The following is a 23,031-nucleotide window of genomic DNA, read 5'->3' on the forward strand; positions in this document are numbered from 1 at the left end:
GGGAAAGTCAAACCATTCCGATTTAAATTGTGTTTGTGGAATATGAATCAAGTAGCAAAATCCACCCGGTTTGTTTTGTTTGTTTGTTTTAAATCCGTCCATTTTACTGGTCGACTTAAGATGACATCACGGGGCTCAGGTAAGGAGTACTAACGACCAATCACGGCTCAGTTTGCGATGTCACATGACCAAACGCAGAATAAGCGAAGTGCGCATTAAGTTTGCGCATGCGCGGAAAAAAAAAAACGAGGCTACTAACTACCCTATCGATTTGAATGGCGGAGATTAGCGTGGTGACAATCTTTGCGTAACTGTACACTTTAAAGTTTGCAAGTCAACTTCCCCGATGTCAGTAAACCACATGCTATGCAAATTAATAAACAGCAACTTTCCAGCGGTTGAAACGTTTCTTTCAGAGCCGATTCCATTGGATCCAATTTATTTTCAACGGCCGTTTGGGAGTTCCGCCTACCTATAATGCACCACGCCGCTACCCATAATGCACCTTGAATTCGAAATGCGCACTTCGCTTATACAGATCAGACCTGTTGCTTCATTCGAGAATGGTCGGAACTCGGACTTTTTTTTTTTTTTTTTTTAATAAGTTTAAAGCAGGAAGTGTGTACTGGAACTACCACTTGCGAAATCGCAAAAAAAAGAAAGGACCCCGACTTCACCGACGGACTACAAGTGACGTCATTCTACAATGGCGACCACAGACCATGAATGGTAAAACACAGTTTACTTCAAGTATAAAGCTAGATAGCTTTCTTCATTCATAAATATTGGACATAACGTCACGTAACACAACTTGCGTGACAGTATGTAACTATCTCCCTGTAACTATGATGTCATCTTCAGTCGACAGCAAGTGTCAAAATGGCTGCCCAGAATGCCGTGTTTAGACTAGTGGGGGCTTTTTTTCCACATTATTGTAAAGAAACTTTTTGAGTTGGCTTACGTTTTTTATTTTTTTATATCAGCATCCATACAATAAATCATTTGCTTGATTCAGCAAAAAAAACATTTTGACCACTGAACCCATAATGTCTGTAAGCATTCACAAATGGCTTTCTCAGAAATGACTTCACTTGTATTTTTGGTACACAATGACTACACAAAGGACTTTACAGAAAACGACATTGATTGAGTCGCAAGATTGAAACAATAAGGTGGAAAGGTGTGGTTTTGGCCCCGCTCGGCAGTGCTCGCTCACTTTTGCTTTTCCTCCCTCGGCCGAGTGACGCAAGCAGCCACAGCAACATGGAGCCGGGGTGACGCCAGTGCGCATGCGCGCATACAGACGCAGCAGCCACCACAAGAGAAGAGAGCCACTTGGTGAAAAAGTGACAAAAGACAAAGGAGCCAACTGCCTTGAGGAAAACAACACAGTCCGCTTTTAGCCCTCAAAGCTGGGTGCGACAGTCGGCAGGGGGGGATATAAGTGTTCCGGTAAGTTGTCGCCGCCCAAAAAAGAAGTTTTTACACGTTAAAAAAAAAAGAAGAAGAAGAAGGAAAAGAGGAGGCGCTAAGGGTTGTTTGCTCAAGACAACATTGTCACGTCGCGCAGGCACGAGACGAGCCAAATCTGTCATTGCTGCGGGTTCGCTCCAATCTCGACATGTACGTTTCGGACGCATATTAGCGATTTTCAGAGTGAGAGAAGACGAATGTTTGTGTGTTCGAGGGTCTTTGCGAGGCTGTCGTGTTGCTAGCTTAACTAAGCAGCCAGCTTCCTCCAAAGGCTGCTGAGGATGTTTATGTTCTCATGCTTGTTGGGTCTGCTGACCAAATCGAGATTTGTGCTCTTCATAACACGAGTGGTGTTAAAGTCGTAAACAGTTGCTGTTGTAGGGTTTCTAACTCTTTTGTGTGTGTGTGTGTGTTTTGTGTAGTTTCTCACATCAACAGTGGAAGTTTGGCAGCCTGGCGATGGAGCAAAGGACAACAAAATTATAAGCTGGAAGAAGCAACGCAAAAAAAAAAAAATCACATCGAGGATGGAGACGGTCGTCGCTGCGTAATCTTCAATTTTGGAAAGACCTTTCAAAGACAGAACATCGTGAACCCTCACCTCTCCTTCAACCAACCGGAAACGCAAAAAAAAAGCTCTGGTCCAAGCGGCTGAGTGGTTACCATGGCGACGGTTGTCACCATGCCGATGTAGCTACGACCTGAAACCGTGCGGCCAACCACGCGGGGATGGGCAGCACGCCGCATGCGGGCGGCGAGTGGAAGGGGAGGGGCAAGGGGGGCCTTCAGGAGCTGGGCTGCATGCCCTGGAAGGTCAGCAAGCAGAAATGCGGAGGCGGGCAGGCGAGAGCGGAGGGTCCGCAGCAGGATGCCCCCACCTTGGCGCCCGTGACGCCGCAGCTCCCTCGGGCCTCGGCGGAGCGTCCCGCCATTTACCACGAGAAGCAGCGGCGCGAGCTGTGCGCCCTGCACGCGCTCAATAACGTCTTCCAGGACGGCTCGGCCTTCAGCAGGGACACCTTGCAGGAGATCTACCAGAGGTGGGCGGACATTTTGTCAGCTCGCATTTGCACGACATGCGCCTAACGCGTTCCTCTCTCTCGTGTGGCGCTAAGGCTTTCCCCCAGCACGCTGGTGACGCCTCACAAGAAGAGCATGCTGGGAAACGGGAACTATGACGTGAACGTCATCATGGCCGCCTTGCAGACGCGGGGCTTTGAGGCGGTTTGGTGGGATAAAAGGAGGTGAGTTAAGCGGAATTAACTCATTTAGTGCCGTTGACGGTTATAAACGTCAATGAAAATAAATGTGTTTTTAGTTGTAATGCAACATTCTTTCTTTGTCCGTTACATCGAGCTACTTTTTGTATTTTTATCCTTCATCTATCATTGCTTGCGTGACATATTTGTTTTGGTTTGCCAGAGAAAATTGTGCCTCAAGAGCTGTCACATGACTTTGTTTGACCAATCCAGCATAATCTCAAGTGACATTTGAAGTTTGAAGTTTATTGAACATGTAAACATAAACAAATAGCAAATAAAAATTGAGAGAAATAATGATTAGAAATGGTTCACATGTCCGAAGGGAAGAAGTTAAAAATGTATCTAATCCTACCCCTTATTCTTTACATCTTATTTCAACAAATAATACTCTTCAACTTTATTTTTGAACATTTTTTTTTAAACTCAACGATTGACTTGCATCTTTTCAAGTCATTACCAAAACTATTCCACAAATGAACACCTCTTACAGAAACACACCTTTGCTTAATATTTGTTCTTGTTTTTTATTATTATTATTTTTTATTAAATGGAGTCAGAAAGTCGCAAAGTCTCAGCAAAAACGCACAGATGCAAAATTGTGACAAATTTATTTGACGTTGAGCGTAAACATCAGCATTTAATTGGCTGAATTATAATTTTATATCGTCATTTTATATAAATATTTTGTTTCGCTAAATTTCTAGATTCTTATTTTGTGTATTTTTTTTTCCCCTATTTGACATTCATACTCTAATTTCAGAAAAAATAATAACTCGGAAGTTACTCACCAGTTAGTTACTACTTCAAGTTCATGTTTTTTTTTGTTTTTTTAAACGTTTACTTGAGTAATATTATATTAAAGTAACAGTATTTCTTTGACTAGCATTTTCTGATAATATTGCAAAATGCAATTTATAATAAGTCACATTTGGAGTGATGTAGAAGTGCTCGTTACAGCATGAAAAAAAAAAAAAAGTACTTCTCTTAGGAATGCAGCTCAAATAAATCACTGCTAACAGTTTTAGCATGTCGAAATGACTGGAAAAAGTTCATAAAAAAACAAAACTGCATAGTTAGCAGTGGCCCAAAGTCAACACTGCATTTGTCCTTCCCATCTGTTGCAGTCACTTGACAAGAATCTAAAAGGGAATATGAGGTGATCCCCTTTGGGCCTCCAGTTCCCTAATCTGGAAGGTCTTCAGTTTTGTTTTGTTTTTTTGTTTTTTATCAGTTTGTTTAAAAAAATAAAATAAAATCAAGATTCCAAATATTGATGTGCTTCTCTCAGTAAAACATTATCAGAAATTGTTGTTTATCTGGCTGAGCCAAAACAGACTGACGTGACAATAATTAACTTGGTGGTGGTTCATTGTTTGGACACAGTCAACAAATCATTCAAGTGGCCAAAACATGAGGTGCAATCTGCACAATCTAATGGGGATGTAACCATATCCAAACATCACGATACGATATTATCACGATATGAAGGTCACGATATGATAATTATCATGATATTGTGGGGGGGGGGGGGGGGTATTTAAAAAAAGATCACTATACTGAAAAAAAAAAAAACAGCTCATACTAAAAAAAAAAAAAGCACAATATCGTACTATTTGTACATAACAGCGATGCATATAAACCATCTACAATCACTAATAACAATATTGAAGCACTTACTTGCTAACGCAAGCACGCATTGACCAAGCAAATTCGGTTCCCCTTCATCGGACAATTAGCATAGATTTTAACACATTCATTGCCAGACCAGCAAAAAATGCATCATTTGACGTCTTTTTCCGTCAATGGCAGTGAATGAGTTAAACATAGGCCAAAACATAAATTGCACTCATAAACTAGCCACTAGAGGGTGCTAGAACTGCACAAATGGAAATCAACCTGACTTTTTTTTTTTTTTCTTTTATTTTTTACAGCCGTGTTCCTTTTAAATATTGTGACCATGACGACGACGATATTGTGGGTAAAAAACAAAAAACAAAACGCAAACGTGATTTTTTTTGTTGCGTTCAGGGACGTCGGCAGCATCGAGCTGTCCAACGTGACCGGCTTCATCCTCAACGTTCCGTCCAATTTGCGCTGGGGACCCCTGCAGCTGCCGCTCAAGCGCCAGCACTGGATGGGGGTCCGAGAGGTGGCGGGGGTCTACTACAACCTGGACTCCAAACTGCGCGGCCCGCAACCCATCGGCAGTCCGGATCAGCTCAGGTGAGGCTCGCACGGCATGTCGACCGCCTCAGGGGTTGTTTCTTTTTTTTTTGTTTGCTGTTGTTGTTTTTAATAATCTTACTTGATATTATGAAGGGTTATTCATTTTTTTCATGATTAAATAATAATAAAACATTTTGTATTAAAATATGTATTTAGTGCAAAGTCCCATTCATTAGACATGAGGCCTTAATATTTTATTTTTAAAATAATACTACTTTATCATGTTCTAAATTGCTAATATTTTTTTTTCATAAATACATAATTTTAATAAAAGATGTAATTAAAATATAAAATGTATTATACTGCAGAGAGTACCAGTTGAGAGGAGGCCTTTATTCTTTTGTTTTTTTAAATAATAATAATAATAATAATAATAATAATAATAATGCTAATAATGCATATTCTAAAGGTTAAATCATTCTTTCATGCACAAATAATGGTAAAACGTTTAGACATTTTTGTATTAAAATATGTATTTACTACAGAGTATCTTAAGTTCATTAGAGACGAGGCCTTTATTTTTTGTTTATTAATAATGCTACTTTATCATTCTAAATGGTTAATTTTTTTTTAATCGTAAATATAAAATTATAATAAAAGAGAGGAGAGCTTTATATTTGTTTATTTTTGTTTTATTTATTTTTTTATTTTAAAAACTGTACTGCTTACTGATACTAAATCGTCAGCATTTTATAATTAATTGTACGATAAAAAAAAAAAATTGTATTAATTGGTGTTTATTCGGGAGGAGGCAGTTAGTAGTTTTTTTTGCTGTTAATATAATAATATTAATATTTCAAGAATAATACTGCACATTCTAGATAGTTAATTATTTTTCATGAGGTAAATCATTTTGTATTAAATGTATTTGCATTAAAATATGTATTTACAGCAGAGTACCTGGCATTTATTAGAGACGAGACCTTTATTATTTTTTATTCTTATTAACTAATACTACTTTATCATTCTAAACTGTTGATATTTTTTTCATAAAACATAATCACAATTAAAGGTGTAATTAAAATATATCAAATGTAGCGGGTGTTTATTAGAGAGGAGGCCTTTATTTTATTACATCGCTGAATGGTTTGTGTCCTGAATTCATGGAAAAAATCCTGATTGAAAATAAACCCAGTAGGTTTCAAAGCAAACATGGTGAAGCAGCATTTCGCTGTTGTGCTGCACACACATGGAATAAGGTGCCAAAAAAATGCAATCATGTGTAAATTCTTTTAAATCTAGGTTAAAACTTTGCATTTTTTCCATGTACCTTTTTGATTAACTTTTGATTAACTAATTTATTTTAAAAATAATAATACATTTTAAAGCACTGTCTGTTAGTAATTTTAGAAATCTGATTTTATTTCTTTACTTTAATTTTTTTTTTAGGTTTTCTGTATTGTGTTTTTGTTGTCAGGTTTTGAGAATAGAAATGACTTTTTGTGCACCGTCTGAGAGTTTGTTTTTCTTAACCGAGTCTTGTTCTGTTTTTTTGTCAATTCCGACCACAAAAAAAAAAAAAAAAAAAAAAAAAAAAAAAAAAAAAAAAAAAGGAAGTTCCTCCGCCAGCAGCTGCGAGGGAAGAACTGTGAACTTCTGTTGGTTGTGTCGGAAGAAGTGGAAGCGCGACAAACGTGGCGGTCCCACAGCTGAGGAAGGAGGCGACCAATCACAGCCATCGATTGACATTTATTCGCTGGTGGAGTTTTTTTTTTTTTTTTTTTGCTGGACTCTCCTGAACGGATGCAAAGCAATGAAGAAAGCAAAAACACTTTTTCAGGGAGCATTAACGGATGACAATTGTTGACTTCTGAGAAGATATTATTCCATTTCTGCTCCATTTTTTTTTTTTTTTTTTTTATACACAACATATTTTTCAGTCTGTTGTGATCTGCTCGTTTACTTGTTCACGCGTCCAAAGTCCAAATGTCGTCTCTCTTTTGCGGAGGCGACGTTTCTTCGCCGTTCCTTCACTTTCACCAAAGCGTGTCCTTCTTCACGACGTCTCGCTCCTCGTTTGCGTCGTCTTGTCCGAGCTCACTTTTTTTGTTTTGTTTTTTTGGAGTAAGTTGTCGCATCCCTTTCAAACTGTAGTCATCAAATAATGCTACAGTGCCTGATGGATATCAATGATATATTAAAAAAAAAAAGAAGAAAAAAAGAAAGCATTTTCATACATTTTCATCACAGCATTTAACAAAACCATCTTTGCACACTTTCATGCACAAAACAATCCAGTGTAGAGCGTATATAAGCTTTTTTTTTTTTTTTTTTTTTTTTTTTTGTGATGACGTATGAAAATGTTGCTCGTAGCTTTACAGTCCTTTTGCACTTGTTGGATGATTGCAGAGTTTGAATTTCCTGTTCTGGAGCTTTTGTTTGTGCCGCGTGTCGATGATTGTGATCGACATAACATCAGGACAGAGTTAATACAGTTTTTTTTCCTCAAGCTGTCTTCGACACTTAATAGTATCAATTTGTGGCAAAATATGTAAATGACATATAATGTTTCTGCTCAACAATGTCGAAACACAAATGTCCATTTTTTTTTTCCCCACCCAAGTTCAATTCTTCCATTTATTTTATGTCAGTCAAAAGCTTGTCATCTCATGACTTTGTTTTTCCATACTTCAAAATAATTTGAGCCCAAATTTAGATGTGTTACCTCACAGGATGTTTGTCTTAATTTGGTCTAATAATGTGCAGGGAGTGGTTGGTTAAAAAAAAAAAAAAAAAAAAAAAAAAAAAAAAGAAAGAAAGAAAATAGTACCATTATTTTGAAATGAGCCTTACGAGAGATTTTCTATTGTAGCTCTGAGGTCATTCAGCTCCAAAGTATTGTTTTTTTTGGGACAATACTGGCCTTAACTTGTTTACATGAAAGTTTTGTGGGTAATTTCACGCGCGTATTCCAAAGCACTAATTTTGAGGTGCAATCCATCAATGATGTCTTCACTTTGTCGCTGCCAAGGATTTTTGTTATTTACAACCGTTTCATTTTTATACAAGGAATTGTTTTTGGTTTTTTTCTGTCCTAATTCAATGCCATACGATGTTTCACAAAACATTTTTCTTTCTTTGCCATAGCAATTCATATTATAATATCCATTTGAAAGAAATCATACTGTGTAATTTGTTTGGGGTTTTTGTTCTGCATCATTTTCAAAATGCTTAGAATTGCACTTTATGTCAAAGCTGCAGTGCGAGTGTATTAAATGGGCCATTGTTCCAAAAGATGGATTTGTTGTCTTATTATTAGATACTTCCTAATTTTGGGGCTGTTCAAGCGCCACAATCAGGAATCCCAGCAGCTGTAAAATGTATATATACTTTTTTTTTCTGTAAACCCTTTTGAAACAAGCTTTTTTAAAAGGGGATAAAATCATACAGTATGCCTGAAATATAATATATTTCAATAACAGAAATACAGCACCCCCTAGCCTTAAAAAATGGTTTGTTCCACGCCCCCCCAAAAAAAATTTTAGATAGCAAATGCTGTCCTCTGTTTGAATTGGAATTCCAAAAACAGGAGTGGTACATTTGTGTTGAAATATATAAAAAAAAAATATTGAAATATAAAAAAAAGCAATTTTGCGAAAGTCACATGACCACTATGACGTTATATCTGTCGACAGGAAGTAATAAAATGGCCGCCCACTGAGATGGATAAAAAGGTTGGTTTTATAATTTATATTCCAAAAATGGAATATTAATTAGAATGCCGTTTATAAACTAGTGGGGACGCATATTATATATATACAACAGATTGTAATATATATATATATATATTGCACATCAAAACTTGAAAGTTTTTTTTTTTTTTTTTTAAATACTAACAATAAAAGCACCGCATGTTGTTATAATCAGATGTCAGGTATATGGAATATATATATATATATATATATATATATATATATATATATATATATATATATATATATATAAATAATGTTAAAAAGCGCTAAAGTTACGATACGAAGTAGATGCTAAATGTAAGTCGATGTTGCTCATGAAGTGTCTTGAAGTGCACGTTCATCTTCTGACCACTGGAGGGCGCGCGCGTCCATGCGCGAGTGCGCGCCCCCGAGAGTGGCGGGGTCGCGCTGCGCCGTGCTGCGTGCAGATGTGTCGCAGATTCTTTTCCAACGGAAACCGTCCAGCGTGGGCAACTTGCTGGCATCACAATGGGCCTCAAAGTGTCGCCACCCTAAGCCGGCGGCCGCGGCTCCCGTTGGCTTAGTTGGAGGCGGGAAAAGACGCCACTTTTTTTTTTTTTTTAGTCCCCCCCCCACCACCACCACCGGCAGGTCCGAGGCGCGCACTTGATGGAGCTGTCAGCTATCGGCGAGCAAGTGTTCGCCGTGGAATCCATCACGAAGAAAAGAGTTCGGAAGGTAACAGTTCACGCACATATTTGCCCTTTCACCTTGATGTCAATACGCCGCAAGAGCGCGGAGTCAATGTTTTATAAAAGCATGCTACTAAGAGCAATAAGCTGCTTACCGAATTGACTTGAAAGAGGATGCTGGTGAGTTGTTGCGCAGCTGCTTTATTGTATGTCCACTTTCTTAAGACGAACAGCTGGACAAGCTTTTTGCGGAGGCCTGTTGTTGTTTTAGTAAAGTGTTGTTATAGTAAGGTGTTTTTTATTTAATTTTTTATTTTTTTATTTTTTTTAATAAATGACCATGCATAGTAATTTTTTTTTTTTTTTAAATAAACGGCCATGTATAGTAAGGCTTTTTTTATTTATTTATTTTATTTATTTATTTTTTTAATAAATGACCATGTATAGTAAGTTTTTTTTATTTTTTTTAAATAAACGACCATGTATAGTAAGGTGTTTTTTTATTTAATTTTTAATTTTTTTATTTTTTTAAATAAATGACCATGCATAGTAATTTATTTTTATTTTTTTTAAATAAATGACCATGTATAGTAAGGTGTTTTTTTTCTTTCTTTTTTTTTAATAAAAGGCCATGTATAGTAAGATGTTTTTTATTTAATTTTTTATTTTTTTATTTTTTTAAATAAATGACCATGCATAGTAATTTTTTTTTTTTTTTTAAATAAACGACCATGTATAGTAAGGTGTTTTTTATTTATTTATTTTATTTGATTTTTTTTTAAATAAATGACCATGCATAGTAAGTTTTTTTTTTTTTTTTTTTTAAATAAACGGCCATGTATAGTAAGGTGTTTTTTTTGTTTTTTGTTTTTTTTAATAAACGACCATGTTTGTTTGTTTTTTAAATAAAAGGCCATGTATAGTAAGGCTTTTTTTTCAGACAAAAAAACGACCATGTATAGTAAGGCTTTTTTTCCCGACAAAAAAACGACCATGTATAGTAAGGCTTTTTTTTCCGACAAAAAAACGACCATGTATAGTAAGGCTTTTTTTTCCGACAAAAAAACGACCATGTATAGTAAGGCTTTTTTTTCTGACAAAAAAACGACCATGTATAGTAAGGTTTTTTTTTCCGACAAAAAAACGACCATGTATAGTAAGGCTTTTTTTTCCGACAAAAAAACGACCATGTATAGTAAGGCTTTTTTTTCTGACAAAAAAACGACCATGTATAGTAAGACTTTTTTTTCCGACAAAAAAACGACCATGTACAGTAAGGCTTTTTTTTCCGACAAAAAAACGACCATGTATAGTAAGGCTTTTTTTTCCGACAAAAAAACGACCATGTATAGTAAGGCTTTTTTTTCTGACAAAAAAACGACCATGTATAGTAAGACTTTTTTTATTTAATTTTTTATTTTTTTATTTTTTTAAATAAATGACCATGCATAGTAATTTTATTTTTTTTTTTAAATAAACGACCATGTATAGTAAGGTGTTTTTTATTTATTTATTTATTTATTTTATTTTTTTAATAAATGACCATGCATAGTAAGTTTTTTTTATTTTTTTTTTAAATAAACGACCATGTATAGTAAGGTGTTTTTTTTGTTTTTTGTTTTTTTTAATAAACGACCATGTTTGTTTGTTTTTTAAATAAAAGGCCATGTATATAGTAAGGCTTTTTTTTCAGACAAAAAAACGACCATGTATAGTAAGGCTTTTTTTTCTGACAAAAAAACGACCATGTATAGTAAGACTTTTTTTTCCGACAAAAAAACGACCATGTAAAGTAAGGCTTTTTTTCCCGACAAAAAAACGACCATGTATAGTAAGGCTTTTTTTTCCGACAAAAAAACGACCATGTATAGTAAGGCTTTTTTTTCCGACAAAAAAACGACCATGTATAGTAAGGCTTTTTTTTCTGACAAAAAAACGACCATGTATAGTAAGGCTTTTTTTTCCGACAAAAAAACGACCATGTACAGTAAGGCTTTTTTTTCCGACAAAAAAACGACCATGTATAGTAAGGCTTTTTTTTCCGACAAAAAAACGACCATGTATAGTAAGGCTTTTTTTTCTGACAAAAAAACGACCATGTATAGTAAGACTTTTTTTTCCGACAAAAAAACGACCATGTATAGTAAGGTGTTTTTTTTGTTTTTTGTTTTTTTTAATAAACGACCATGTTTGTTTGTTTTTTAAATAAAAGGCCATGTATAGTAAGGCTTTTTTTTCAGACAAAAAAACGACCATGTATAGTAAGGCTTTTTTTTCTGACAAAAAAACGACCATGTATAGTAAGACTTTTTTTTCCGACAAAAAAACGACCATGTATAGTAAGGCTTTTTTTCCCGACAAAAAAACGACCATGTATAGTAAGGCTTTTTTTTCCGACAAAAAAACGACCATGTATAGTAAGGCTTTTTTTTCCGACAAAAAAACGACCATGTATAGTAAGGCTTTTTTTTCTGACAAAAAAACGACCATGTATAGTAAGACTTTTTTTTCCGACAAAAAAACGACCATGTACAGTAAGGCTTTTTTTTCCGACAAAAAAACGACCATGTATAGTAAGGCTTTTTTTTCCGACAAAAAAACGACCATGTATAGTAAGGCTTTTTTTTCTGACAAAAAAACGACCATGTATAGTAAGACTTTTTTTTCCGACAAAAAAACGACCATGTATAGTAAGGCTTTTTTTTCCGACAAAAAAACAACCATGTATAGCAAGGCTTTTTTTTTCGACATAAAAACGACCATGTATAGTAAGGCTTTTTTTTCCGACAAAAAAACGACCATGTATAGTAAGGCTTTTTTTTCCGACAAAAAAACGACCATGTATAGTAAGGCTTTTTTTTTCGACAAAAAAACGACCATGTATAGTAAGGCTTTTTTTTCCGACAAAAAAACGACCATGTATATATAGTAAGGCTTTTTTTTTTCGACAAAAAAAAGACCATGTATAGTAAGGCTTTTTTTTCTGACAAAAAAAACGACCATGTATAGTAAGGCTTTTTTTTCCGACAAAAAAACGACCATGTATAGTAAGGCTTTTTTTTCCGACGTAAAAACGACCATGTATAGTAAGGCTTTTTTTTCCGTCAAAAAAACGACCATGTATAGTAAGGCTTTTTTTTCCGACATAAAAACGACCATGTATAGTAAGGCTTTTTTTTCCGTCAAAAAAACGACCATGTATAGTAAGGCTTTTTTTTCTGACAAAAAAACGACCATGTATAGTAAGGCTTTTTTTTCCGACAAAAAAACGACCATGTATAGTAAGGCTTTTTTTTCCCGACATAAAAACGACCATGTATAGTAAGGCTTTTTTTTCCGACAAAAAACGACCATGTATAGTAAGGCTTTTTTTTCCGACAAAAAAACGACCATGTATAGTAAGGCTTTTTTTTCTGACAAAAAAAAAGACCATGTATAGTAAGGCTTTTTTTTCCGACAAAAAAACGACCATGTATAGTAAGGCTTTTTTTTCTGACAAAAAAACGACCATGTATAGTAAGGCTTTTTTTTCCGACAAAAAAACGACCATGTATAGTAAGGCTTTTTTTTCCGACAAAAAAACGACCATGTATAGTAAGGCTTTTTTTTCTGACGTAAAAACGACCATGTATAGTAAGGCTTTTTTTTCCGTCAAAAAAACGACCATGTATAGTAAGGCTTTTTTTTCCGACATAAAAACGACCATGTATAGTAAGGCTTTTTTTTCCGTCAAAAAAAACGACCATGTATAGTAAGGCTTTTTTTTCTGACAAAAAAACGACCATGTATAGTAAGGCTTTTTTTTCCGACAAAAAAACGACCATGTATAGTAAGGCTTTTTTTTCTGACAAAAAAAACGACCATGTATAGTAAGGCTTTTTTTTCCGTCAAAAAAACGACCATGTATAGTAAGGCTTTTTTTTCCGACATAAAAACGACCATGTATAGTAAGGCTTTTTTTTCCGTCAAAAAAAACGACCATGTATAGTAAGGCTTTTTTTTCTGACAAAAAAACGACCATGTATAGTAAGGCTTTTTTTTCCGACAAAAAAACGACCATGTATAGTAAGGCTTTTTTTTCTGACAAAAAAAACGACCATGTATAGTAAGGCTTTTTTTCCGACAAAAAAACGACCATGTATAGTAAGGCTTTTTTTTCCGACAAAAAAACGACCATGTATAGTAAGGCTTTTTTTTCCGACAAAAAAACGACCATGTATAGTAAGGCTTTTTTTTCCGACAAAAAAACGACCATGTATAGTAAGGCTTTTTTTTCCGACGTAAAAACGACCATGTATATAGTAAGGCTTTTTTTTCCGACAAAAAAACGACCATGTATAGTAAGGCTTTTTTTTCCGACGTAAAAACGACCATGTATCGTAAGGCTTTTTTTTCCGACAAAAAAACGGCCATGTATAGTAAGGCTTTTTTTTCCGACAAAAAAACGACCATGTATAGTAAGGCTTTTTTTTCCGACAAAAAAACGACCATGTATAGTAAGGCTTTTTTTTTCGACATAAAAACGACCATGTATAGTAAGGCTTTTTTTTCCAACAAAAAAACCGACCATGTATAGTAAGGCTTTTTTTTTCGACATAAAAACGACCATGTATAGTAAGGCTTTTTTTTCGACATAAAAACGACCATGTATAGTAAGGCTTTTTTTTCCGACAAAAAAACGACCATGTATAGTAAGGCTTTTTTTTTCGACAAAAAAACGATTATGTATAGTAAGGCTTTTTTTTCCGACAAAAAAACGACCATGTATAGTAAGGCTTTTTTTTCAGACAAAAAAACGACCATGTATAGTAAGGCTTTTTTTTCCGACAAAAAAACGACCATGTATAGTAAGGCTTTTTTTTCTGACAAAAAAACGACCATGTATAGTAAGACTTTTTTTTCCGACAAAAAAACGACCATGTATAGTAAGACTTTTTTTTCCGACAAAAAAACGACCATGTATAGTAAGGCTTTTTTTTTCGACAAAAAAACGACCATGTATAGTAAGGCTTTTTTTTCCGACAAAAAAACGACCATGTATAGTAAGGCTTTTTTTTTCGACAAAAAAACGACCATGTATAGTAAGGCTTTTTTTTCCGACAAAAAAACGACCATGTATAGTAAGGCTTTTTTTTTCGACAAAAAAACGACCATGTATAGTAAGGCTTTTTTTCCCGACAAAAAAACGACCATGTATAGTAAGGCTTTTTTTTCCGACAAAAAAACGACCATGTATAGTAAGGCTTTTTTTTTTGACAAAAAAACGACCATGTATAGTAAGGCTTTTTTTTCCGACAAAAAAACGACCATGTATAGTAAGGCTTTTTTTTCCGACAAAAAAAAGACCATGTATACTAAGGCTTTTTTTTCCGACAAAAAAACGACCATGTATAGTAAGGCTTTTTATTCTGACAAAAAAACGACCATGTATAGTAAGGCTTTTTTTTTCGACAAAAAAACGACCATGTATAGTAAGGCTTTTTTTTCCGACAAAAAAACGACCATGTATAGTAAGGCTTTTTTTTCCGACAAAAAAACGACCATGTATAGGAAGGCTTTTTTTTTTGACAAAAAAACGACCATGTATAGTAAGGCTTTTTTTTCCGACAAAAAAACGACCATGTATAGTAAGGCTTTTTTTTCCGACAAAAAAAAGACCATGTATACTAAGGCTTTTTTTTCCGACAAAAAAACGACCATGTATAGTAAGGCTTTTTTTTTCGACAAAAAAACGACCATGTATAGTAAGGCTTTTTTTCCCGACAAAAAAACGACCATGTATAGTAAGGCTTTTTTTTCCGACAAAAAAACGACCATGTATAGTAAGGCTTTTTTTTTTGACAAAAAAACGACCATGTATAGTAAGGCTTTTTTTTCCGACAAAAAAACGACCATGTATAGTAAGGCTTTTTTTTCCGACAAAAAAAAGACCATGTATACTAAGGCTTTTTTTTTCGACAAAAAAACGACCATCTATAGTAAGGCTTTTTATTCTGACAAAAAAACGACCATGTATAGTAAGACTTTTTTTTCCGACAAAAAAACGACCATGTATAGTAAGGCTTTTTTTTCCGACAAAAAAACGACCATGTATAGTAAGGCTTTTTTTTTCGACAAAAAAACGACCATGTATAGTAAGAATTTTTTTTTCTGACAAAAAAACGACCATGTATAGTAAGGCTTTTTTCCCAATAAAAAATGACCATGTATAGTAAGGCTTTTTTTTCCGACAAAAAAACGACCATGTATAGTAAGGCTTTTTTTCAGACAAAAAATGACCATGTATAGTAAGGCTTTTTTCCCAATAAAAAATGACCATGAATAAGTAAGGCTTTTTTTTCCGACCAAAAAACGACCATGTATAGTAAGGCTTTTTTTTTCCGACAAAAAAACGACCATGTATAGTAAGGCTTTTTTTTCCGACAAAAAAACGACCATGTATAGTAAGGCTTTTTTTTCCCAATAAAAAATGACCATGTATAGTAAGGCTTTTTTTTCCGACAAAAAAACGGCCATGTATAGTAAGGCTTTTTTTTCCGACAAAAAAACGACCATGTATAGTAAGGCTTTTTTTTCCGTCAAAAAAACGACCATGTATAGTAAGGCTTTTTTTTCCGACATAAAAACGACCATGTATAGTAAGGCTTTTTTTTCCGACAAAAAAACGACCATGTATAGTAAGGCTTTTTTTTCCGACAAAAAAACGACCATGTATAGTAAGGCTTTTTTTTCCGACAAAAAAACGACCATGTATAGTAAGGCTTTTTTTTCTGACAAAAAAAACGACCATGTATAGTAAGGCTTTTTTTTCCGACAAAAAAACGACCATGTATAGTAAGGCTTTTTTTTCCGACAAAAAAACGACCATGTATAGTAAGGCTTTTTTTTCCGACAAAAAAACGACCATGTATAGTAAGGCTTTTTTTTCCGACGTAAAAACGACCATGTATCGTAAGGCTTTTTTTTCCGACAAAAAAACGACCATGTATAGTAAGGCTTTTTTTTCCGACAAAAAAACGACCATGTATAGTAAGGCTTTTTTTTCCGACAAAAAAACGACCATGTATAGTAAGGCTTTTTTTTTCGACATAAAAACGACCATGTATAGTAAGGCTTTTTTTTCCGACAAAAAAACCGACCATGTATAGTAAGGCTTTTTTTTTCGACATAAAAACGACCATGTATAGTAAGGCTTTTTTTTCGACATAAAAACGACCATGTATAGTAAGGCTTTTTTTTCCGACAAAAAAACGACCATGTATAGTAAGGCTTTTTTTTTCGACAAAAAAACGATTATGTATAGTAAGGCTTTTTTTTCCGACAAAAAAACGACCATGTATAGTAAGGCTTTTTTTTCAGACAAAAAAACGACCATGTATAGTAAGGCTTTTTTTTCCGACAAAAAAACGACCATGTATAGTAAGGCTTTTTTTTCTGACAAAAAAACGACCATGTATAGTAAGACTTTTTCTTCCGACAAAAAAACGACCATGTATAGTAAGACTTTTTTTTCCGACAAAAAAACGACCATGTATAGTAAGGCTTTTTTTTTCGACAAAAAAACGACCATGTATAGTAAGGCTTTTTTTTCCGACAAAAAAACGACCATGTATAGTAAGGCTTTTTTTTTCGACAAAAAAACGACCATGTATAGTAAGGCTTTTTTTTCCGACAAAAAAACGACCATGTATAGTAAGGCTTTTTTTTTCGACAAAAAAACGACCATGTATAGTAAGGCTTTTTTTCCCGACAAAAAAACGACCATGTATAGTAAGGCTTTTTTTTCCGACAAAAAATCGACCATGTATAGTAAGGCTTTTTTTTTTGACAAAAAAACGACCATGTATAGTAAGGCTTTTTTTTCCGACAAAAAAACGACCATGTATAGTAAGGCTTTTTTTTTTGACAAAAAAACGACCATGTATAGTAAGGCTTTTTTTTCCGACAAAAAAACGACCATGTATAGTAAGGCTTTTTTTTCCGACAAAAAAAAGACCATGTATACTAAGGCTTTTTTTTTCGACAAAAAAACGACCATGTATAGTAAGGCTTTTTATTCTGACAAAAAAACGACCATGTATAGTAAGACTTTTTTTTCCGACAAAAAAACGACCATGTATAGTAAGGCTTTTTTTTCCGACAAAAAAACGACCATGTATAGTAAGGCTTTTTTTTCCGACAAAAAAACGACCATGTATAGTAAGGCTTTTTTTTCCGACAAAAAAACGACCATGTATAGTAAGGCTTTTTTTTCTGACAAAAAAAACGACCATGTATAGTAAGGCTTTTTTTTCCGACAAAAAAACGACCATGTATAGTAAGGCTTTTTTTTCCGACAAAAAAACGACCATGTATAGTAAGGCTTTTTTTTCCGACAAAAAAACGACCATGTATAGTAAGGCTTTTTTTTCCGACAAAAAAACGACCATGTATAGTAAGGCTTTTTTTTCCGACGTAAAAACGACCATGTATATAGTAAGGCTTTTTTTTCCGACAAAAAAACGACCATGTATAGTAAGGCTTTTTTTTCCGACGTAAAAACGACCATGTATCGTAAGGCTTTTTTTTCCGACAAAAAAACGACCATGTATAGTAAGGCTTTTTTTTCCGACAAAAAAACGACCATGTATAGTAAGGCTTTTTTTTCCGACAAAAAAACGACCATGTATAGTAGGGCTTTTTTTTTCGACATAAAAACGACCATGTATAGTAAGGCTTTTTTTTCCGACAAAAAAACCGACCATGTATAGTAAGGCTTTTTTTTTCGACATAAAAACGACCATGTATAGTAAGGCTTTTTTTTCGACATAAAAACGACCATGTATAGTAAGGCTTTTTTTTCCGACAAAAAAACGACCATGTATAGTAAGGCTTTTTTTTTCGACAAAAAAACGATTATGTATAGTAAGGCTTTTTTTTCCGACAAAAAAACGACCATGTATAGTAAGGCTTTTTTTTCAGACAAAAAAACGACCATGTATAGTAAGGCTTTTTTTTCCCGACAAAAAAACGACCATGTATAGTAAGGCTTTTTTTTCTGACAAAAAAACGACCATGTATAGTAAGACTTTTTTTTCCGACAAAAAAACGACCATGTATAGTAAGACTTTTTTTTCCGACAAAAAAACGACCATGTATAGTAAGGCTTTTTTTTTCGACAAAAAAACGACCATGTATAGTAAGGCTTTTTTTTCCGACAAAAAAACGACCATGTATAGTAAGGCTTTTTTTTTCGACAAAAAAACGACCATGTATAGTAAGGCTTTTTTTTCCGACAAAAAAACGACCATGTATAGTAAGGCTTTTTTTTTCGACAAAAAAACAACCATGTATAGTAAGGCTTTTTTTCCCGACAAAAAAACGACCATGTATAGTAAGGCTTTTTTTTCCGACAAAAAATCGACCATGTATAGTAAGGCTTTTTTTTTTGACAAAAAAACGACCATGTATAGTAAGGCTTTTTTTTCCGACAAAAAAACGACCATGTATAGTAAGGCTTTTTTTTTTTGACAAAAAAACGACCATGTATAGTAAGGCTTTTTTTTCCGACAAAAAAACGACCATGTATAGTAAGGCTTTTTTTTCCGACAAAAAAAAGACCATGTATACTAAGGCTTTTTTTTTTCGACAAAAAAACGACCATGTATAGTAAGGCTTTTTATTCTGACAAAAAAACGACCATGTATAGTAAGACTTTTTTTTCCGACAAAAAAACGACCATGTATAGTAAGGCTTTTTTTTCCGACAAAAAAACGACCATGTATAGTAAGGCTTTTTTTTCCGCCAAAAAAACGACCATGTATAGTAAGGCTTTTTTTTCCGACAAAAAAACGACCATGTATAGTAAGGCTTTTTTTTCTGACAAAAAAAACGACCATGTATAGTAAGGCTTTTTTTTCCGACAAAAAAACGACCATGTATAGTAAGGCTTTTTTTTCCGACAAAAAAACGACCATGTATAGTAAGGCTTTTTTTTCCGACAAAAAAACGACCATGTATAGTAAGGCTTTTTTTTCCGACAAAAAAACGACCATGTATAGTAAGGCTTTTTTTTCCGACGTAAAAACGACCATGTATATAGTAAGGCTTTTTTTTCCGACAAAAAAACGACCATGTATAGTAAGGCTTTTTTTTCCGACGTAAAAACGACCATGTATCGTAAGGCTTTTTTTTCCGACAAAAAAACGACCATGTATAGTAAGGCTTTTTTTTCCGACAAAAAAACGACCATGTATAGTAAGGCTTTTTTTTTCGACAAAAAAACGACCATGTATAGTAAGGCTTTTTTTCCCGACAAAAAAACGACCATGTATAGTAAGGCTTTTTTTTCCGACAAAAAATCGACCATGTATAGTAAGGCTTTTTTTTTTGACAAAAAAACGACCATGTATAGTAAGGCTTTTTTTTCCGACAAAAAAACGACCATGTATAGTAAGGCTTTTTTTTTTGACAAAAAAACGACCATGTATAGTAAGGCTTTTTTTTCCGACAAAAAAACGACCATGTATAGTAAGGCTTTTTTTTCCGACAAAAAAAAGACCATGTATACTAAGGCTTTTTTTTTCGACAAAAAAACGACCATGTATAGTAAGGCTTTTTATTCTGACAAAAAAACGACCATGTATAGTAAGACTTTTTTTTCCGACAAAAAAACGACCATGTATAGTAAGGCTTTTTTTTCCGACAAAAAAACGACCATGTATAGTAAGGCTTTTTTTTCCGCCAAAAAAACGACCATGTATAGTAAGGCTTTTTTTTCCGACAAAAAAACGACCATGTATAGTAAGGCTTTTTTTTCTGACAAAAAAAACGACCATGTATAGTAAGGCTTTTTTTTCCGACAAAAAAACGACCATGTATAGTAAGGCTTTTTTTTCCGACAAAAAAACGACCATGTATAGTAAGGCTTTTTTTTCCGACAAAAAAACGACCATGTATAGTAAGGCTTTTTTTTCCGACAAAAAAACGACCATGTATAGTAAGGCTTTTTTTTTCCGACGTAAAAACGACCATGTATATAGTAAGGCTTTTTTTTCCGACAAAAAAACGACCATGTATAGTAAGGCTTTTTTTTCCGACGTAAAAACGACCATGTATCGTAAGGCTTTTTTTTCCGACAAAAAAACGACCATGTATAGTAAGGCTTTTTTTTCCGACAAAAAAACGACCATGTATAGTAGGGCTTTTTTTTTCGACATAAAAACGACCATGCATAGTAAGGCTTTTTTTTCCGACAAAAAAAACGACCATGTATAGTAAGGCTTTTTTTTTCGACATAAAAACGACCATGTATAGTAAGGCTTTTTTTTCGACATAAAAACGACCATGTATAGTAAGGCTTTTTTTTTCGACAAAAAAACGATTATGTATAGTAAGGCTTTTTTTTCCGACAAAAAAACGACCATGTATAGTAAGGCTTTTTTTTCAGACAAAAAAACGACCATGTATAGTAAGGCTTTTTTTTCCGACAAAAAAACGACCATGTATAGTAAGGCTTTTTTTTCTGACAAAAAAACGACCATGTATAGTAAGACTTTTTTTTCCGACAAAAAAACGACCATGTATAGTAAGACTTTTTTTTCCGACAAAAAAACGACCATGTATAGTAAGGCTTTTTTTTTTCGACAAAAAAACGACCATGTATAGTAAGGCTTTTTTTTCCGACAAAAAAACGACCATGTATAGTAAGGCTTTTTTTTTCGACAAAAAAACGACCATGTATAGTAAGGCTTTTTTTTCCGACAAAAAAACGACCATGTATAGTAAGGCTTTTTTTTTCGACAAAAAAACGACCATGTATAGTAAGGCTTTTTTTCACGACAAAAAAACAACCATGTATAGTAAGGCTTTTTTTTCCGACAAAAAATCGACCATGTATAGTAAGGCTTTTTTTTTTGACAAAAAAACGACCATGTATAGTAAGGCTTTTTTTTCCGACAAAAAAACGACCATGTATAGTAAGGCTTTTTTTTTTGACAAAAAAACGACCATGTATAGTAAGGCTTTTTTTTCCGACAAAAAAACGACCATGTATAGTAAGGCTTTTTTTTCCGACAAAAAAAAGACCATGTATACTAAGGCTTTTTTTTTCGACAAAAAAACGACCATGTATAGTAAGGCTTTTTATTCTGACAAAAAAACGACCATGTATAGTAAGACTTTTTTTTCCGACAAAAAAACGACCATGTATAGTAAGGCTTTTTTTTCCGACAAAAAAACGACCATGTATAGTAAGGCTTTTTTTTCCGACAAAAAAACGACCATGTATAGTAAGGCTTTTTTTTCCGACAAAAAAACGACCATGTATAGTAAGGCTTTTTTTTCCGACAAAAAAACGACCATGTATAGTAAGAATTTTTTTTTCTGACAAAAAAACGACCATGTATAGTAAGGCTTTTTTTTCCGACAAAAAAACGACCATGTATAGTAAGGCTTTTTTTCAGACAAAAAATGACCATGTATAGTAAGGCTTTTTTCCCAATAAAAAATGACCATGAATAAGTAAGGCTTTTTTTTCAGACAAAAAAACGACCATGTATAGTAAGGCTTTTTTTTTCGCCAAAAAAAACGACCATGTATAGTAAGGCTTTTTTTTCCGACCAAAAAACGACCATGTATAGTAAGGCTTTTTTTTTTCCGACAAAAAAACGACCATGTATAGTAAGGCTTTTTTTTCCGACAAAAAAACGACCATGTATAGTAAGGCTTTTTTTTCCCAATAAAAAATGACCATGTATAGTAAGGCTTTTTTTTCCGACAAAAAAACGACCATGTATAGTAAGGCTTTTTTTTCCGACAAAAAAACGGCCATGTATAGTAAGGCTTTTTTTTCTGACAAAAAAACGACCATGTATAGTAAGGCTTTTTTTTTTTTGACATAAAAACGACCATGTATAGTAAGGCTTTTTTTTCCGACAAAAAAACGACCATGTATAGTAAGGCTTTTTTTTCTGACAAAAAAACGACCATGTATAGTAAGGCTTTTTTTTCTGACAAAAAAACGACCATGTATAGTAAGGCTTTTTTTTTCGACATAAAAACGACCATGTATAGTAAGGCTTTTTTTTCCTGACAAAAAAAACGACCATGTATAGTAAGGCTTTTTTTTCTGACAGAAAAACGACCATGTATAGTAAGACTTTTTTTTCCGACAAAAAAACGACCATGTATAGTAAGGCTTTTTTTTTCGACAAAAAAACGACTATGTATAGTAAGGCCTTTTTTTCCGACAAAAAAACGACCATGTATAGTAAGGCTTTTTTTTCTGACAAAAAAACGACCATGTATAGTAAGACTTTTTTTCCCGACAAAAAAACGACCATGTATAGTAAGGCTTTTTTTTCCGACAAAAAAACGACCATGTATAGTAAGACTTTTTTTTCCGACAAAAAAACGACCATGTATAGTAAGACTTTTTTTTCAGACAAAAAAACGACCATGTATAGTAAGGCTTTTTTTTTCGACAAAAAAACGACCATGTATAGTAAGGCTTTTTTTTCCGACAAAAAAACGACCATGTATAGTAAGGCTTTTTTTTCCGACAAAAAAACGACCATGTATAGTAAGGCTTTTTTTTCCGACAAAAAAACGACCATGTATAGTAAGGCTTTTTTTTCCGACAAAAAAACGACCATGTATAGTAAGGCTTTTTTTTCCGACAAAAAAACGACCATGTATAGTAAGAATTTTTTTTTCTGACAAAAAAACGACCATGTATAGTAA

The 23,031-nt window shown here is 33.9% G+C and overlaps 2 protein-coding genes across 3 annotated transcripts in view; both read left to right on the forward strand.

The window, feature by feature from the left end:
- The first annotated feature begins 268 nt into the window (after positions 1–268).
- josd1 (Josephin domain containing 1) lies at positions 269–8,199 on the forward strand. 2 transcript variants are annotated; one of them, XM_077502284.1, is made up of 5 exons: positions 269–1,452; positions 1,896–2,513; positions 2,589–2,717; positions 4,764–4,958; positions 6,515–8,199. In XM_077502284.1, exons 2-5 carry the CDS (start codon positions 2,203–2,205, stop codon positions 6,612–6,614), a joined length of 735 nt encoding a protein of 244 aa, XP_077358410.1. In that variant the 5' UTR covers positions 269–1,452; positions 1,896–2,202; the 3' UTR covers positions 6,615–8,199. The 2 variants fall into 2 exon arrangements, with proteins under 2 accessions (XP_077358410.1, XP_077358411.1); XM_077502285.1 differs by lacking the exon at positions 269–1,452 and adding an exon at positions 1,501–1,623.
- Positions 8,200–9,039: 840 nt separating this feature from the next.
- cbx7b (chromobox homolog 7b) overlaps positions 9,040–23,031 on the forward strand; it is an 87,061-nt gene continuing 73,069 nt past the window's right edge. Inside the window, exon 1 of the mRNA XM_077502200.1 lies at positions 9,040–9,355. Coding sequence (XP_077358326.1) covers positions 9,287–9,355 — 69 coding nt within the window. The 5' untranslated portion in view covers positions 9,040–9,286. The remainder of the gene's footprint in view (positions 9,356–23,031) is intronic.

Source organism: Festucalex cinctus, chromosome 17 (genome assembly GCF_051991245.1).
Source record: "Festucalex cinctus isolate MCC-2025b chromosome 17, RoL_Fcin_1.0, whole genome shotgun sequence".
NCBI classification, from domain to species: Eukaryota; Metazoa; Chordata; class Actinopteri; order Syngnathiformes; family Syngnathidae; genus Festucalex; species Festucalex cinctus.

Bases quoted from the DNA above. Each gene is read 5' to 3' on its own strand.
- josd1 (XM_077502284.1), top strand. From the start codon at position 2,203: ATGGGCAGCACGCCGCATGCGGGCGGCGAGTGGAAGGGGAGGGGCAAG. The intron at 2,514-2,588 runs GTGGGCGGACAT...TGTGGCGCTAAG, and splicing joins TTGCAGGAGATCTACCAGAG to GCTTTCCCCCAGCACGCTGG. The intron at 4,959-6,514 runs GTGAGGCTCGCA...AAAAAAAAAAAG, and splicing joins GGCAGTCCGGATCAGCTCAG to GAAGTTCCTCCGCCAGCAGC.